We start from the raw sequence: 18,661 nt of genomic DNA, 5'->3' as shown, positions 1-18,661 counted from the left end.
CCACTCTCGAATAGGTGGGGGTAGGGAAGAAATACGCTGAGCCAGTCAGCCCGTCGCTCCGCGAAAGGGGGCGCCCTCCCCTGAAGCTGGGGTTGGGGAACTGGGGTGTGCCCTGTCAGCCCCAGCTCCCTGTTCCGGGCTGGAGGGAGCAGGGCAGCAGACCAAGGCACTAGGCCTCTCGGCCGAGTCTGGTCCACTCCACCCGAGGGCAGCCTCTGGACGCCCACTCGCCCTGCAATCTGCAAGTTAGTGACGGGTGGGGGGCGAGCGGGCTCCTACCGCCTCCAACCGGGCTGTGCTCCCCAGCCTGCCACCTGCACCCCGGAGCAGGGAGGGGGCCCCCGGGAGCGCGCAGGGAAAGGCGCGAGCGCGCGCCTTGTGCAGGCGGCCCTGTCCCGCGGGCGCAGGGGCGCTGGGCGGGCGCTCCCGGGAGGCGGTCGGGGGAGGGGGCGGGGGAGGGACGGGGGAAAGGAGGGAGGGGCGGGGGCGGGAGGCAGCAGCGCCCCCGCACTCCCCGCGTCTCGCACACTTGCACCGGTCGCTCGCGCGCAGCCCGGCGTCGCCCCACGCCGCGCTCGCTCCTCCCTCCCTCCTCCCGCTCCGTGGCTCCCGCGCTCCTGGCGAGGCTCAGGCGCGGAGCGCGCGGACGGGCGCACCGACAGACGGCCCCGGGGACGCCTCGGCTCGCGCCTCCCGGGCGGGCTATGTTGATTGCCCCGCCGGGGCCGGCCCGCGGGATCAGCACAGCCCGGCCCGCGGCCCCGGCGGCCAATCGGGACTATGAACCGGAAAGCGCGGCGCTGCCTGGGCCACCTCTTTCTCAGCCTGGGCATGGTCTACCTCCGGATCGGGTAAGGGCTGCCTGCGCCCTTTCCGCGCGTGTCTCGACAAAGTTGGCACGGCCCGGGGAGGGAGGTGTGCCGCCTGCGAGCCTCTGCCGGCCAACTTCCACAGCTTCTCTGAGAGGCCGGGTGGGTGCGGTGTGGGAGCGGTGGACGCACAAAGACCCCCCGCAGGACACCCCAGGAGATATAGGCAGGGGGACTGGCCATCCTGAGGACGTCTGAGTCTGGAATCCCCCAGGACCAGAGACAGCCGGTAGGGACGCTCCAGCCTGAGGGACTCTGGGGGAGGGCTAGCTGCTGCAAAGGTTCAGCCCATCCCGGGGACCCTTCGGACCCGGGCATAGGGACAGCAGGTCTAGCAGGAACATCAAGCCAGGACCACAGCCAATCTCGGGGAGCTCAGTCCCCGGAGCCCGAGACGAACTCTCTCAGGAGGCGCGGCACAGCCGCTCCTAGAGACTGGGCAGTCCCCAGGTGGCTGGCGGGGCCGGTCCGTGCAAACAGGGAACAGGTACCCAGGAGGAAGGACATTCGCTGGCAAAAACATAAACCGCCGCTCGGAGCCTTGGCACCACCCAATTTCCAGGGGCCCTTAGACTCACAGAGCCCCTTCCCGGGCCAAGGGGACAGCACGTCCCACCCCCAACAAACACACACAAAGGTGGGACGAGAGGCGGCCTGAGACACAGAGGGAGACAAGCGCTAGAGAGAGGCGGGACACCCCGCCCCCTGGAACTGGGCAGCAGAGGCGGCCGGGCGCGCGAGCAGCCCTCCGGCTTCACCTAGCGTTTCTGTGGAGGTGGGGCTCGGGGGCGCTCTGGCTGGAAGGTGGGAAGGGGCAGCTCGGGACGCGTCCTGGAGCTGCTTGTGCAAAGCCGGTCACCCTTTGTACTTAAGACAACGCGTGTGAGGCTCGGAGCGGTGTGGGGGCGGGGGGGTCTGGGCATGGATAGAGGTTCTGGCGCTGAAGGGCCCGCTTGGTAGGTCTCACACACCCTGCCCCTCCAGCCCCCAGCAGTGAACCCATTACCATCCCTTTTGAGGAGGGGTGGACCGCAGGGGCTGCGGCGAGGGGATGTGCGTGGCAGACCCTTTGTGTTTTGTCACTACTACCCCCCTACCCCGTCACTTCCCCAGTCCACGTCTCTGGAGCGGGGATTTCGCAAGTTGTCCGGCCGCGGCCGCTAGCAGGTGCGTGCAGAGCCGACCAGGGGCCGCCAGCCCGACCAGCGGCGGAGAGGCGGCTGCGGGGCTCGCGCCAGTACCGCCAGCCTGCCGGTGTGTTTTAAGTGTTATTGATTCGCCCGCGTCTGGGTGGCTTTCCTTTTTTTCCCCTGCTTTAATCTTCATCTTGGCCCGCGCCCCGCCGCCCCGCGCACATTCAGCATCCAGGAAGCCAGTAGGGCCGATGGGCTGGAGCCGATTGACTCGGGCCGCGTGCGGCTTTATCTCCTTTTTAATTAGAAACGGGGAGGAGGGACCCGGGTGGCGGGGGAGACAGAAAGGGAAAACAGCAGAAAATAACCTCCCCTGGCCGCCCCGCCCGCCCGCGGGCCGCCCTCCGGCCGGCGCCGCGGCCTCCCCGGATTGGCCCTGCGGGGGCCCAGCTGCCCGGCAGGGAGGGAGGGAGGGAGTCCTGCAGGGCGCTGGCTTTCCGCCCCAAGCTGCCCTCTGGGGTAGGGAGAGGTCCAGGTCGGGGAGGTGGGAGTTGCAGGTGACTTCGGGCCAGGCCCTGCTGCTCCCTGCGCCTCGGGCTACTCATCTGTATAGTGGGCATGAGGGGTGAAGTCTCAACGTCCCTAAAAGGTTTTTCCATTTCCCCAGACGTGACGGCTCTACCCGCTTCTGGCTGATGGTGGGGCATCTGCGGTATTCTTATTTTGCTCGGATAGTTCAGGTGACTCCGCACTAGCCTATTGCAACAATCAGATCCGATAATAATAATGATAATTACAACAACAACACCACATTTATGGGGCACTCACTATGTGCCTGGCACCTTCTAAGCACTTTCCATGTTCTAGCACATTTGATTTTCACAGCAGCCAATGAGGTGGGGACTAGTTATCAATACCCTAATTTAGCCATGGAGAAACTGAAGTGCAGAGGGAAGGAAACTTGCCTAAGATCGCACAACTAATAAGTGAAGGAAGCTTGGATGAGAACCTAGGCCAGACCCTTAGGGGCTAGTCTATTGCACCTATGAATTTTTGGCCCCAGTATGCCAACCTATCCACTCTCTGCTGGTGTAGAAATTTCCCGGTGGCCAGGTAGGTGCTCAGAGGGTCCTCCTGACAAATGATGCCAAAACGTCTCCACTTAATCTTCTCATGCTGCTTCTTCCTCAGACATTCCCAGCATTCTAGTGTGTGTTAGACTCGGGTTTAGCGCTGAGATGCAGGTGCAAAGCCAGGCTGTCCCACCTCCAACACCTGCTAGCTGAGAACCTTCCTCCAGGTCCCAACCTCTGTGAGCCTCAATTTTCAAATATGTGAAACGGATGTGATGATTCTTGCCCCACAGGGCTGTGTGGAAAGGTCACATGAGCTGCTGTTTGTGGCAGCACCCACCATACTGCCTTGGCACATAGTAGGGACACTGCCCAAGTTTACTGATGCATTTGATGCATATTTGGGGGCACCTGCCATGTAATAGGTACTCACCCGGAGCCACATCTTTGAAGTGCCACAATCCATTTATTCAGCAGTCATTTAGTGAACCAGCAGACAGCCTCCCTGCCCTCAGGGAGCTCATCCTCTCAGGAGGAAGACAAGTGATCAAGTGAGCATGCAAATTAAAAACACAGACATGAAAACATTGCAGTAGACCATGAGTAATCAAGAATATCCAGTAAACAAAACAGAGATTGTGATGGGAATTTATTAGGGGTAGGGAGGGGAGGGAGGAGCCCTTAGCTGGGCTGGTCAGGGAGGTGACCCTTGAGGTCATGTGAATAATGGCAAGAAGCCAAGCTTGTGAAGATCAGGGGTGAGAGCGCTTCCAGGGAGAGGAGCCAGCAAGGACAGAGTGCCTACTGCAGGGAGAAGGCTGGCACGTGGCAGGAGCCTAGGGAAACGGCAGGAGTGATCAGTTGTGCGCTTGGAGGGCATGGGTCCATGTCACGTCCTTGAGTTATTGGTACAGGAGAACCTCACTCTAACAAATTGCAACTCCAGAAAACTGCCCACAGCTGAGCCCCAGGACGAGGCACTTGCCCAGTGGCTCTACCTGCAGCCCTACCACTGCCACCAAGCCAAGCCACCACCAACCCTAACCTGCCTAGTCCCTCTGCTCCTGCTCTGGCACCCCACAGGTCTTTCCTACATGGAGCGGGGACCACCAGGTCATGTCAGTGTCCTGCTTACACCCTTCAGTGCTTCCTGGTGCTGCCTGATGCACCTGAGAAAATGCCAGCCCTCAGCCATCTCCTCTTCCCAGGATCTCCCTGCATCTCAAGCCCTGGCTTTGTAGCAGTTTCCACGGGTTCTTTCTATTCCTTGAAGACCCCGAACTTGTCTCCTAGAACTTTGCATTTTCTGTTCCCTCTGCATAGAATACCCTTCTCCAGATCTTCCCACAGATGCCTCCTGGCAATTCAGATCTCTGTTCTCTTCTAATGTCAACTCCTCAAGGAAGTCCTCTTGATCACCTCAGCTAAAGTGGCCCTCACTTTCCTCACCACCCCCACACCCCAGTTGCCATCCCAGCATCTTCCTTTACTTTCTTCATAGTACATATCACTGTCGAGATGGCCTGTTTTATTCATTTGTGACATCTGTGTTGTCACCCTCCCTAGTTCCTTGAGGGCAGGGCATTGCCTGTCAGGTGCACAGCTGTCTCCTAGCGTGGTACGTGGCACATGATGGGTATCCGATATATATCAGTGAATAGTTGAGGAAGATAGTCCTCCTCCTCATAATAGTCGCACACATCCTCTAGGCCAGTCATGCCCGGAGTGGGATACATGTACTCCATTGACAGCAGGAAGAAAATGCCAGGACTTCTACTTACAATTACTTTTTAAGTTTTTTTTCCAACAATAAAACATATACATACATGAGAGTATATGTTACATATACATTAAAAAACAGATTTTTTTAATGAACATCTGTGCACCCATCACTCCTTCAAAGGCACCTGCTGCATGAAACTTTGAAGTCATCATTTCCTTGCTTGCCTTTACAATTTTACCAAAGAGATGATTCCCTAGCAATATAGAGCTTCTTTTGCATGTTTTTGAACTTCATCTCAATTGCATCCTACCATAAACTCAAAGGCAACTTGCCTTTTTTACTCCATGTAATGTTTGTGACATACATCATCTTTTTTTGTTTCTAAAACAAAAATCAAGTGTGTGTGTGTTTCACTGATATTGGGTATACGCATTGATTCAAGAGCCTATGTAGAAATTATAGGGTTTCTATTCGAATGGACATGAGTTAGGGGTGCAGGATCAAAAAAGTTGGGAGACCACTGCTGGGGGCAGTGGGGTGGCCAGTGCTGGACACCTACGAAGGGTTCCCAGGCCATGCCCCCTTGCTGGCCTAATGCTCCATCTCTCTGTGTCTCTCCCTCCAGTGGCTTCTCCTCAGTGGTAGCTCTGGGCGCAAGCATCATCTGTAACAAGATCCCAGGCCTGGCTCCCAGACAGCGGGCGATCTGCCAGAGCCGGCCCGACGCCATCATCGTCATAGGAGAAGGCTCACAAATGGGCCTGGACGAGTGTCAGTTTCAGTTCCGCAATGGCCGCTGGAACTGCTCTGCACTGGGAGAGCGCACAGTCTTCGGGAAGGAGCTCAAAGTGGGTATGTGCTCACCCAAACACCCCCGCAGAGTCTTACAGGCTCTAGGGACACCAGAATACCCTCAGGTGCCCTCTGGAACTCCCTCACCTGCCCCTGCTAGAATATCCCTCAGTATGGGGTCCTGCAGGTGCATTGACTTGCATTCAGGACTCTCAGTGAGGGTCAGGTCTCTGGTTGAATCTATACCCCCTCAATCGTTTATTGACAGAGGTGCAAACCAGCAACCAGTGACCCAAATGTTAACCTCTGATACAGTGCTGGTGTTGTGTTTTGAATTGAAGCCCAAATTTTAAAATTTGTTGTTTCACCTAAAATATAGGAATTTCTGGTTTCTTTTGAAAAGTTGGCAGATCTACTCTTAATTTACATGTGTGCCCATGTGGTTGCAAAGACCTTAAACTGAGAACACAACTCCCTTTAGTTGCAGCAGTGAATGGGCAACCCATTCACTGCCGCAGTCCCCACCACTCCCTACTGCTGCCCGTCCTGTGCATTCCTGTGACATGATCCGCTTGACTCCTGTGGGCTTTTGACTTTGCAACTGTTTTATGGGAATGGTGCGTGCAGACACATACATACACACAGAGTTTTGAGCCACACATTTGACTTCTGAAGCAACTATAACAAAAGTCTGGTGGAAAAGGGTCAGAGAGAGCGATGCTGGTCTCCAGGAGGCCCTGGTCAGTGGCAGGAGGCCGTGCTGTGTGTCTTCTGGCTTGTGTGCGTGTGCATTAGGGGACCAGAAACTGCCACAGGCTGGCTTCTGCACTGTGAACTTCCCTGAAAGCCAGGTCAGCCTTGGATATCTTTGGGTATCCTGCCGCCTCCTCCTCAGGTCACACTGCTGTCACATCTGGGCTCCCAGGCTGTCCCATGCTCCCCCATCTCATTGCCCTGTTGCTCCTGGCCATCCTGCAGTCCCTTCTGCACCCAGCAGGCAGGATCATCCTTTTACATGGAAATCAGATCATGTCACTGCGCTGCTTAAACCCCTCTGGAGGCTTTCTTGCATCAGAATGAAATCCCCACTGCTCATCTAGCTGCTGCTGACCTCTGCTGCCATCTTCCCCCTTCACCTTGCTCACTCAGCCTTGTCCTTTTTCCCAAACACACCACACTGGACACCAGCTATTTCTTCTGCCTTAGCTCCTTTCCTCAGCCCCATGCCCCTGACCCTGTCCAGGTCTTCTAGACCTTTTCGACCTTGTCGAAAGTCCCCTCTCACCTCAAAGCTCCATCCCATCAGCCAAGCACTTCACACTGTCTGAATCCATTCCGAACTGGTTTGCAATGTCAGCTTCATGAGGGCAGGGGCTCTACTCCCATGCTTACCACTGAACGCTTTCTTCCCCTTGCCTTTTGGAAGGAAGCACAGCCTTACCCATCCCTGCAGCAGGCCTGGTTTTGTCACCATATTCTGTGAGTGCCTTCTTATTTGCACCTTACAGAACTGTAGACAGGATCTCAGTATGGGGTCCTGCAGGTGCATTGACTTGCATTCAGGACTCCCAGTGAGGGCCAGGTCTCTAGTTGAATCCATACCATCCCAATAGTTTATCAACAGAGGTGCAAACCAGCAACCAGTGACCCAAATGACACCTGGTGACAAATGTCACCAGGTTACATTTGGGCCACTGGTGAAGTTGGCAGAGGATCTTTCCAGAGGCAAACCTTTTCCAGGGTCTTTGTTGTGTAGACTTTTGCCTTGCACCGTCTGCCCTGCTTTTCCCTCTTCCCAAGCCCAGGGCTCACTTTTTAGGTGGAAACAGAGGCCCAGAGAGAGAATGGGACTGTCCCGGGTCACATAGTGAGTGGCATCAACACTGAGACTCCAGTTTAGGTTGCTTAATCTGTCTTGTGAGCCTCCCCTTGCTTGTCGCTTGTGGTTTTTGTGCTTTCTTCTACTCAGATAACACACACAGACACACACACACACAAAATTCCTGGGACCCAGGCATGGGCTCCAGCATTGTTTTAAATTTGTGGCTTCTGATATATAAGATGTTATAGATGAGGAAACTGAGGCTCATAAGGGACTTGCTCGAAGTCAAGTCAAATGAGTGGCAGGGCCTCTCAGGACTGGGTTCATTCCCGTATAATTTTCAGTCTCAGAACAGTCAGTATATCAGCTGGCATTGGAATAGTCCCCACAGAGGTCTGGGGTGGAGCAGGAGGGCTGCAGTGCAGGGCAGTGCCTGGACAAGGATCCCCTCCTGTTGAGGAGCCCCCAGCTGGCCATGGTTGTAGAAGAGAGGCTGAGGAGGAATACTGCCAGCGCACACCAGGGAGGAGCAGAGGCCAGTGGCAAGAGGCATTCTAGTGGACTTGGCAGGCAGAGGTGGCTGGGGGAATTCCAGCAAAGAGAGGTGCCCAAGAAAATCCTTGGGACAGCGATGCAGGGCAGTTGGTCGGAGGAGCCTGGAAGGAAATAGGAGCTGGAGCCAGGAGGTATATAGGGTCAATTTAACAAGTTTGAATTTCTGAGTGGGAGTCGTTGGAGGATTTTGAGTGTGGGAGTGACTGCCAGAGGATAGGTTGAACTTATGAAATTGCCACTATGAAATGATTTTTGGCCCACAAAAGTGGCAACATAATATATGTTGATATACATATATTATGCATTGACTTGCATTCAGGACTCCCAACGAGGGTCAGGTCTCTGGTTGAATCCATAGCCCCTAATAGGAATAGGAATCCATTCAACCTTATAGGAATTTTAGAAGATTCATGAAAGAGTGAGTATAAGTTCATTGATTATAATACTTGTTGATTTATTCATGCATTCACCAAGTTATTTGGTGTCCACTGTGGCTGGAGGCTCCTGTTCCAGTGTGTGTGTCCAGGGAATGGCTCTGGATTTGTGAGGGAGGTGAGCTATGGGCATGTCTGGGGAAAGAGCATGTCGGGCAAAGGGAACAGTAAGTGCAAAGGCCCTGAGGTGGAACGTGCTTGGGGGTGGCTTAAGGAACAGCGAGGGGCTGGGGTGGCTGGAGTAGAGTGAGGAAGGCTGAAGGGGAAGTGCCAGGAGCTGGGTGGTGCAGCATCCCTCAGGCCAGGGCAGGGGGTCTGGATTTCCCTTCATGGGAATGGAGACCTTCTGGAGGGGAGACAATAAGGGAGGGACAGTATCCGACTTTGGGTTTAGCAGCATCACTCTGGCTGCTGGGAAAAGCATGAACTGCAGGGTAAGGTGGCAGTGGGGGTCTGGAGTCTGGTCGAGTCTTCCAGGAAGGAGGTGATGGTGGCTCAGCCTCAGTGATAGCCATGGAGACCTGCTTTGAAATCCACCAGCCAGGAAGGAGGGAGAGTGACAAACTAAGGGCCAGCTAGGAAGAAGGGAGGGTGACAAACTAAGGGCCAGCTAGGAAGGAGGGAGGGTGACAACCTAAAGGCCAGCCAGGAGGGAGGGAGGGTGACAACCTAAAGGCCTGCTAGGAAGGAGGGAGTCACTCTGGTCTAGACTTCTAGGGTAGTGGCAGTGGGAAGAGGAAGATGAGTCAAGATGAGAGCCCTGAGAGTCTGAAATGCCCCTGAGCTTAGGTTTCCTCATATATAGACAGGTGTCCTGCTCCAGGACATCAAGAAGCAAGCATCACATTTAGGGTCACTGGGCTCCTCCTCAGTGCTCTCGCCCCCATGGGGTTGCCACTTTCTGGGAATGACCAGCTAACAAGGGCTGTCTTGCAGGGGTAAAAATCTGACCTTTGGAGCTGTGGCCATTAAGTCCTGACTTTGAGCACCAGGACCCATTGTCTGCCTTTAAAGAGAAACTTTCCAAAGCTTCACCCCATACTTCTGCTTACATATCATTGGCCAGAACTTAGTCACATGGCCACATCTAGCTGCAAGGGAAGCTGGGAAGCGTAATCTTGTATTCAGAGTGGACATGAGACCAGCTGGACTCTGTGACTGAAGAGGAAGAGTTCTTCATCGCATGCCTGGCTCCCTTCTGAGTGTTCAGTTTTCCTGCATAGAGCTGAGAGGCAGCAATGGGCAGGTACCAGGCAAGGTCCCCTTGCATGCTAGAAATTGAACCCCAATTCAAGCCACCTCTGGTGAAAGGGGGACTTATGTATGCCTAAGGAACTGGAGAGCCAGGGCATGGTGCTGACTTTCTAAATGGACTGGACCAGAGGTAGCGTTGGCATCCAGCAACCCCAGGGCCACCTCTTGGGGCAGCGGGACGGCCTTTGCACCTGCAGTGCCACACCTTCCAGATTCAAGTACCCCCAGAAAGAGCCTTGGCCTTTCTCTAGCAGCACTTGGAGAAGTTCTAAGATTCACTCGGATTGGACCAGCTAATGGGGCTTTACTTTTGGTTGTGTGCCCATCCCAAACTAATCACAGTGGCCAAGGGCAACAGTGCTTTTTCTGGCCCAGCCTGGTAGCCCCACCCAGACCATCTCTCAGGGGAGAGGAACTGCTCACGAGTGTACTAGTCTGCTAGGGCTGTCAGAACAAAGCCCTGCAGACCAGGTAGCTTAAACAGCAGAAATGAATTGTCCAGTTTCAGAAGCTGGATGTCTGCCATCCAGGTGTCAGCAGGGCTGCTTTCTCAGAGGCCTCTCTCTTGGGCTTGCCACCTTCTCCCTGGGTTCTCACATGGCCTTTCCCCTTGTATATGTGCCCCAGGAATCTCTTGTGTCCTGGTCTCCTTTTTTATAAGGACACGAGTCATATAGGATTAGGGCCCACACTAACAGTCTCATTTTAACTTAATTATAATACTTCTTTAAAGTTCCTATCTCTAAATGCAGTCACACTCTGAGGTACTGACTCAGTTCACAGCAATGAGTGACCAGAGTGCAGCATGGTTCAGGCTTTAGGGAGAAGGCAGAGGGAGTGTGGCGGGCTCTCAGAAGTGAGACCTCAGGATGGAGGGAGGAGTCTGGACAGTGGAGATGGCCCTTGATCTGGGACTTGGAGGGTGGGGAGAAATTTATCAGTGAGTGGGATCCCAGGCAGAGGAAACAACAGAGCAAAGGCATGGTCATGTGAGAGCTATGGAGGGAATGAGCAGGGGCCTGCAGCCTCAGGAGATGGTGGCTCAGGGAGTCCCCTGTGAGATGGCAGGCTAGCTGTCAAGACCCTTGAATGCCAGGGATTGTTTGAGTGGAGTGTGTGGCCCCACATCAGTTTGACCAACTGCTACCTTGGGCGGGGGGTGTCTAAGAAGGCCTTCACTTCCCTCTAGACTTTTCTTTCTTTCCTTCCTTCCTTCCTTTTTTTCTTTCTTTCTCTCCTTCTTTCTCTCTCTATCTTTCCCTTCCTCCCTCCCTCCCTCCTTCCCTCTTTCTTTCTACTTTTCTGTGTCTTTCTTTCCTTTCTTTCTCTTTCTCTCTTGCTTCCTCCCCTCCTTCCTTCCTTTCTCTCTCTCTCTTCATTCCTTCCTTCTTTTCTTTCTTTTTTCTTTCTTGCTCTCTTTCTCTTTCTCTCTCTCTCCCTTCCTCTCTCTTTCCCTCCCTCCCCTCTCTCCTCCCTTTCTTTCTTTCTTTCTTTTTCTTTCTTTTCTTTCTTCTTTTCTTTGTTTCTTTCTTTCCTTTCTCTTTCTCTCTTTCTTTTTCTCCCTTCCTTCCTTTCTCTCTTTTCCTTCCTTCCTTCCTCCCTCCCTCTCTCCCTCCCTCTTTCCCTCTTCCTCTCTTTCTTTCGTTCTCTCTTCCTTTCTTTTCTTTCTCCCTCTTTCTTTCTTTTCTTCCTCTTTCTTTCTCTCTCTCTTTTTCTTTCTCTCTCTCTTTCTCCCTTCCTTCCTTGCTTCCTTCCTTCCATTCTCTCTTTTCCGTCCTTCCTTCTTTCCTTCTTTCTTTCATTCATTCCTCCCTCCCTCTCTCTCCCTCTTTCTCTCTCCCTCTTTCTCTCTCTCTCACTTGCTTTCTCTCTCTCTTTCTCCCTTTCTCTCTCTCTCTCACTTTCTCTCTCTCTTTCTCTTTTTCTTTCTCTTTCTCCCTTCCTTCCTTGCTTCCTTCCTTCCATTCTCTCTCTTTTCCTTCCTTCCTTCTTTCCTTCCTTCCTCCCTCCCTCCTTCCCTCTTTCTTTCTACTTTTCTGTGTCTTTCTTTCCTTTCTTTCTCTTTCTCTCTTGCTTCCTCCCCTCCTTCCTTCCTTTCTCTCTCTCTCTTCATTCCTTCCTTCTTTTCTTTCTTTTTTCTTTCTTGCTCTCTTTCTCTTTCTCTCTCTCTCCCTTCCTCTCTCTTTCCCTCCCTCCCCTCTCTCCTCCCTTTCTTTCTTTCTTTCTTTTTCTTTCTTTTCTTTCTTCTTTTCTTTGTTTCTTTCTTTCCTTTCTCTTTCTCTCTTTCTTTTTCTCCCTTCCTTCCTTTCTCTCTTTTCCTTCCTTCCTTCCTCCCTCCCTCTCTCCCTCCCTCCCTCTTTCCCTCTTCCTCTCTTTCTTTCGTTCTCTCTTCCTTTCTTTTCTTTCTCCCTCTTTCTTTCTTTTCTTCCTCTTTCTTTCTCTCTCTCTTTTTCTTTCTCTCTCTCTTTCTCCCTTCCTTCCTTGCTTCCTTCCTTCCATTCTCTCTTTTCCGTCCTTCCTTCTTTCCTTCTTTCTTTCATTCATTCCTCCCTCCCTCTCTCTCCCTCTTTCTCTCTCCCTCTTTCTCTCTCTCTCACTTGCTTTCTCTCTCTCTTTCTCCCTTTCTCTCTCTCTCTCACTTTCTCTCTCTCTTTCTCTTTTTCTTTCTCTTTCTCCCTTCCTTCCTTGCTTCCTTCCTTCCATTCTCTCTCTTTTCCTTCCTTCCTTCTTTCCTTCCTTCCTCCCTCCCTCCTTCCTTCTCTCCCTCTGTCTCTTTCTCTCTCTCTCACTTTCTCTCTCTCTTTCTTTCTTTCTCTCTCTCTCCCTTCCTTCCTTCCTCCCTTCCCTTCCCTTCCCTCCTTTCTTTCTTTCTCTTCTTTCTTTCTTTCTTTCTTTCTCTCTCTCTCTCTCTCCCCCTTCTTCCCTTCCCTTCCCTCCTTTCTTTCTCTTTCTTTCTTTCTTTCTTTCTTTCTTTCTTTCTTTCTTTCTTTCTTTCTTTCTTTCTTTCTCTCTCTCTCTCTCTCTCTCCCCCTTCTTCCCTTCCCTTCGCTCCCTCCCACCTTTCTTTCTCTCTTTCTTTCTTTCTTTCTTTCTTTCTTTCTTTCTTTCTTTCTTTCTTTTGTTCTTTCCTTTTCTGACAGGGTCTCTCTCTGTCACCCAGGCTGTAGTGCAGCACTGCAAATATAGCTCACTGCAGCCTCCACCTCCTGGGCTCAAGCAATCCTTCCACTGGGATTACAGGCACACGCCACCTCACCTGGCTAATTCTTTTCTGTTGTCTTATAGAGACGGGTCTCACTGTGTTGCCCAGGTTGGTCTCAAATTCCCAGCTTCAAGCAATCCTGCCTTGGCCTCCCAAAGCAATGGGATTACAGGTGTGAGCCACTGCACCTGGTCATTTTTTTCTTAAATAATATTGTGAACTTCCTCGAATTTACCCCCAACACAACTTGTCATCCACGTTTGTGAGCCTCCCTCATGTCTCCCCTGCCTCTCCCTCCCTGGCTACACTTTCCCTACCTTGAATCTTGAGTTTCCCATTCCCTTGCTTATTTATGTTTAATGTATCATATGGAGATCTTCCCCAAAAGTAAATGACTTCATTTTGGTTGGATTGAATTGCTATTGTGCCAAGCTCCTCCCCCGCTGGAAGCACAGCTCCAACACTGGGACTGGCCAGCTGCATGTCTGCCCAGTGAGTGGGTGAGAAAGACAATCTAACAGCATCCTGATTTGCACTTCCCTGAGAAGTGATGAGGTTGAAATATCTTCCTGTATTTACTGGCTGTGCATGTTCGCTCTTCCACGAGTTACCTCTTCATGCTTTTTCCCCATTTTTCTGTTGGGTTGTGGGTTCTCCCATTGGGTTTGGCCAGTGTGGTTGTAGTCACAGTGCAGGGAAACCAGGGTTAGACCAGGTAATGCCTAGGGATGAGTGGGTTCCTTGGGGTGAGCGGGCTCCTCAGGGTGAGTGGGCTGTGGGAGGCTTCACTCTATCTTGTATCTTTTCACTGAGGATCAGTGTGGACCAGGAGCCAAGATAGCCCTTTCTCATCCGTCACTTCATTGGGTCCTTGGCACCCTTGAAAGAAAGTGTGTCCACCTCCGTCTCATTCCTGGGAGACAGGCTTAGAGTCAGGCAGAGGCTGACCAAGATCATGTGGCTGTTTTGTGGCAGAGCTGAAATCAGTTGTGAGTCCCCCCTTGCTAGAGGGATTCTTCTGTTTGTGTGATCCTGCCAGAGATTCTCAAGTCTGCCATGTATTTGAGAACCCCTTGTCTTGCTGCAGGTGTGGGGCTGCCAAGTGAGTACTGAAATCAGAGTCACATGGCCGGGTTTGCATCCCAGCCCCACCCTTACCTTGCAGATGACTTTAAGTGAGTACTTCACCTTTCTGACAGTCTGCAGAATGGGGGAGCCACACACCCACCTTGCTAGGTGGTAGTGGCATTACATGATACGGGATGTAAGAGCCTGGCACATTGTTATCCATTGGATGACATCCCCTGCCCGCTTCCAGGAGGCCTGTGTGCCCGTGTCATATGAACACAAGCTCAAGGAACCCGGGACCCATGCTCTAGATTTTCTTAGTGATTACCAGCCTAAGCTGACCATTTTGACTCTACCTCCAAACTGTATCCCCCAATCTGTCCAGTTTTCACCACCTTCACCACCACCTCCTGATTCAAACCGCCATCTTCAGATACTTGTTGCCTGGACAATGACATCAACCTCCAAATGCACTCCACCTCCTCCCTTTCATCCTGCAACCCACGTAGCCATCCAGCATGACATCTTCTCCGTGTTGCTCTGAGTGTGGCATCCTGCTGTGTAAAACCCTCCCGCGGTTTCCTGTTGTTCTGAGAATAAAACGCACACCCATCCCCTGCTCCTTTATGGACCTCTGCCAAAGTCCCTCCCACCTCAGGGCCTTTCCCTCACTGTTCCCTCTGCCTGGATGCTCTTTGCCAGCTTGGCTCGCTCCCTCTGTCTTTCTATCCTCTACTCACCTGTCAGCCCCTCGGAGAAGCCTTCATTACCCCCTCTCTAGTGTACACTGCCTGTCCTTGTCCGCTCTCACTGTGTAGCATTTTCTTTATGTCACTTTGTTACTCCAGGATGTATTCTCTGTAACTTGCTCATCTGTGCAGCGCTGTGTAGTGGTTCAGCCCTGAAGCTTCCTGCTTGGTCATTTACCAACAGTGGGCCTTGACCAAACGGGAGTGATAATGGCACCATTCCCACAGGTGGCGAGAGGATGAGGTTAATTACTGCACTCAGAACTGTGCCTGGCACACAGGAAGTGCCCCATACATCGTAGCTGTGTTGTTATTATTGTCTGTCTTTCTGGCCAGAAGGCAGCTCTGTGAGGGAGCAGGGGCCTCGGACCCAGTGCCTAGCACATGGAGGGCACAGTCCCTGTGGAGGTGCTCAGTGGATGTAGGGACATCACAGGTACCAGAGCAGCCCCCTGCCCCAACTCCTCTCTGCAGCAGGAGATGGCACAGAGGGTACTTGGGAGATGCAGCTGAGTGATAGTGGGCAACCTGTCATATCCTGCATATGCAGGTCTCCACTCAAAGGCCACCTCCTCCAGGAGGTCTTCCTGGACCATCCCGTCCAAGACAGCACCCTCCACCCTTCCCTGACAGGGCACCCTGCACTGTTGTCTTTGCAGCACTTACCACTTTTGGAAGTGACTTTGTTTACTTTTGCAAGAACCCATCTGACATTAGTCTTCTCTGCCATCATGAGGCTCCATGGGGCCCAGATCTGCTGATCCTCTTCTCCCCAGACCGCCAGCATGTGTCCTGGGGCCTGGCACACAGTAGGTCCTCATGGAACACGTGAAGAAGTGTACGGCCCCCAGGCAGGCCAGCTCCTTTCTACCTTGTGTGGCCCCAGTTGCTCCGAGCCCTTGAGGACAGGCCTGGCCTTGTTTATCTTCTGAATGACGGGTCTGGGGAGCACCTCATGCACAGCAGGTGCTCCGTTTTCTCTGTTGCGTGAGTGACGGCTGTTTACTTCTCACCCCAAATACAAAACTGCACGTTCATGTCTGCACATTTTCATTGAGCTCCATTCTAGCTGGGCAGCCTCACTCATCAAGATCTTTTTAATGTCAATTTGATCAACCATCCTGTTAGCTATCCTGTCCATCTCTGCATTGGCTCAAAATGGGATAAAAATGTTGACTAGGTCTAGTGCCTAGGAAAGACCCCTATGGCATGATTCAAGAGGAGCTGTGCCCAGGGTCTGCTCAGCAAATCACCAGTTCCCAGGCTCCACCCGCCGCCTACTGCCAGCTGCCCTGGGGAGAAAAGGACATTCCCTTGGACAATAAAATGGGGGAACTCAGCATGTTATACTCCCTGCTCCTGGAGAGTCAGGGTGCCTGCCGGCATATTAAAGGTGCTGAAATGTCCTGTAGATAAGACAGCAGCTTGAGCTGACTCAATCTAGAGGGTCCACTCATTTCCATCCTTGGACTCACTGACTGCCCAGTGGAGCTGCTCTTAGGGGCACACACACTGGGGAATATCACCCTGGAGACCCTCACAGCTTGACCATACTCAGAATGTGGTTTATAGGTCAACTTGGAATCTACCAAAAAGTATATCCACCCACCACCAATTTCCATATCTTTCCCAAAGGGTACAGAAGAGGCACATCCTCGCTTCGGACATTGCCATGGGCAGCGAAATCCATTCTAATCCACATTACCATTGAAAGTCCCTTCAATCATGCATAAAATTCAGAATGCCTGAGTTTCCATACAAGTACAGGAAAGCATGCACATACATGTAAAATGTATATGCGACAACACAGTGTATAGAATGAAGAGTATATATCCACAATATAAGTATATAATATTTTAATTTTTTTCTGGTACATTTGGTTCAATTTATGGAAGTTAAATGTTCATGGGATAAGACTCCCCAACTTGTATGTCCACTCATTTATTCACGTCCTCATCCCACAGATATTTACTAGAATCTCTGCAGTAAATGCTGGGGTGCAGGCTCTGTCTGGGGCACTTGCTATCTGGTGGGGACAAACTGGGAAGTCAAGGCTGAAAAGTGCTCTGAGGATCTAGTGGAAGAGAAACAGGCACTGGGAGATGAGCACAGAAGCTGCCCGCATGGGTCACCTGAAGTAGGGGCCGTCCACAACCCAGGAGGGGAAGGGGAATGGCAGCAGGAAGGGCTTGGCTGGGCGACGCAGACAGGAGCCCTGGGATCCAGAGTGGCTTGGCACGAAGGACTGCAGGGCGTAGCGTAGGGAGGGTAGAAGAGGCTGGGGAAAGAGGTGGGACCAGGCATCCTGCAGGGTTTTGGGACCAGACTCAGGGGGTTTGCTTTGGAGGGAAGTTGTCAGAGGTATTTAATCAGAGGAGAGACAGGATGTAGGAAGATAATCAAATTCTTTGCACACACAGAACATTGCTATGTCTCCAGCATTATCATCGGCAAAGAAATGGTGATTTCCCGCCATGTGCTCCTGGGGATGGGTGCATTCTTTTCCACATGCTCACGACCTCCTGTTTGGTACCCCCCTGCCGGAATTTTTCCAGGGATGGGCACAAATGACCTAGGAGTCAACCCCTGGAGTCCACCCTCCTCTGTCTACAATCTGGGAAACTCTGATGCATTTCTGGGCTTCTGCCTCTGTAGAATTTGTCACCACTTCTCTTGGGCAGTCACTTGAGCAGCTCTCTCCTCTCCCCAAGGTGACTGCCTGGGCTGAGGGTCCCATGTCTGGGGATCCCCACACTCTGCAAAAAGGACTCCATCATTTTACCCATCTAGGGCTGTGAGAGTGCAACACATGTCTGGTGAGCTGGTGAATGCTTAGAAGGATGGATTTGAAGACCTTTCCAGTGAGAGAGACAGAAGCAAGGGGCGGGCCAGCTCCATTTTCTCTCTGCCATTTCTTAACAATGCGCCATCTTGCCCAAGCAAAAGACCCATTCTTTCCTTATTCTTGCTTAGAATGCAGCTAACAAAGGACTTTTTGTCTCGTTTGCATTTTTTTTTTTTTTGCAAGCCTCAGTTCATCCTGGGTTTTAGCTCTCCTGACACTATTCTCTGAGATGACTCTTTTGTTATAATGTTCTCTTCCCAGCTTTCATATGGTAGACAGGCAGGCAGGCAGGCGTGCATGCGCATGCAACATGCAGACACACACACACACATACACATACACACACACACACACACACACTTGCTTTCACACGCACATTCATTCATTTCATTCAACTGTTGAGGCTTCACAGATAAATAATCCAGGTCCCCACAACCTAGTGGCGAGAGACTGATCATTCAATTCAATACAAAGTAAGGATGGACAGGGTGCTGGGCCACAAGTGGAGGGAGGGGACATCTGGGAGGCCCCTCAGAGTAGGGAACCTGGGAGCCATGGCTTGATGGATAAGGTGCTAACCAATAATGCATCTAGTAAGAGCTACTGTTTATCGATCCCTTACCAAGTGCGGGCTGAGCTTGTCATGTGCATTGGCTTATTTAATCCTCCCAACAACCCTGGGAGGTAGACATTTTGTATTCCCACTTTACAAATGAGGAAACTGAGGCCTTGAGAGGTGAGTTAGCTCATTCAAGGTCCCGCTGCCAGGAAGAGGGAGTCAGGATGTGAACCCAGATTTATCCACCTCCAGGGCTCTGTTTTAAAACTTCCTGGGATACATTCACTGCCCCTTAGCAGGCAGATGGAATAAGAAAGACAATTGCAGGCTGAGGGAACAGCATGTGCAAAGGCGTGAAGCCAGGAAGGAGTAGATGCTGACCATTGGCAAGTGGTCAGCAGTGTGCTCTGGCCTTGCTCAGTGGGAAGAGAGACCCTTGGATGGAGAAAGACAGAGGCTGGGGCTTGCACACACCCCTCCCCAGTTTCCCTAGCTGTGGGCCTGTTACCTTACCAAGCTCCGCCCAGACACAGCTCCCTGCACCCCCAAATCTTCCAGTTATTCATTGAGAGGCTCCCTGGTT

The 18,661-nt window shown here is 52.2% G+C and overlaps 1 protein-coding gene across 2 annotated transcripts in view; it reads left to right on the top strand.

Annotated features, from left to right (window-relative positions):
• Positions 1 to 518: 518 nt before the first annotated feature.
• WNT7A (Wnt family member 7A) overlaps positions 519 to 18,661 on the top strand; it is a 64,494-nt gene continuing 46,351 nt past the window's right edge. Inside the window, exons 1-2 of one of the 2 annotated variants that reach the window (XM_016940526.4) lie at positions 519 to 851; positions 5,424 to 5,650. In XM_016940526.4, coding sequence (XP_016796015.1) covers positions 781 to 851; positions 5,424 to 5,650 — 298 coding nt within the window. In that variant the 5' untranslated portion in view covers positions 519 to 780. Of the gene's footprint in view, positions 852 to 895; positions 1,099 to 5,423; positions 5,651 to 18,661 lie in introns of those variants that run through there. The other variant, XM_016940527.4, reaches the window with a different exon arrangement.

The sequence above is a fragment of the Pan troglodytes genome, chromosome 2 (genome assembly GCF_028858775.2).
Source record: "Pan troglodytes isolate AG18354 chromosome 2, NHGRI_mPanTro3-v2.0_pri, whole genome shotgun sequence".
In the NCBI taxonomy this organism is placed as follows: Eukaryota; Metazoa; Chordata; class Mammalia; order Primates; family Hominidae; genus Pan; species Pan troglodytes.
Note: the sequence above shows the minus strand (reverse complement) of the source record. Positions and strands in the feature narration are given on the sequence as shown.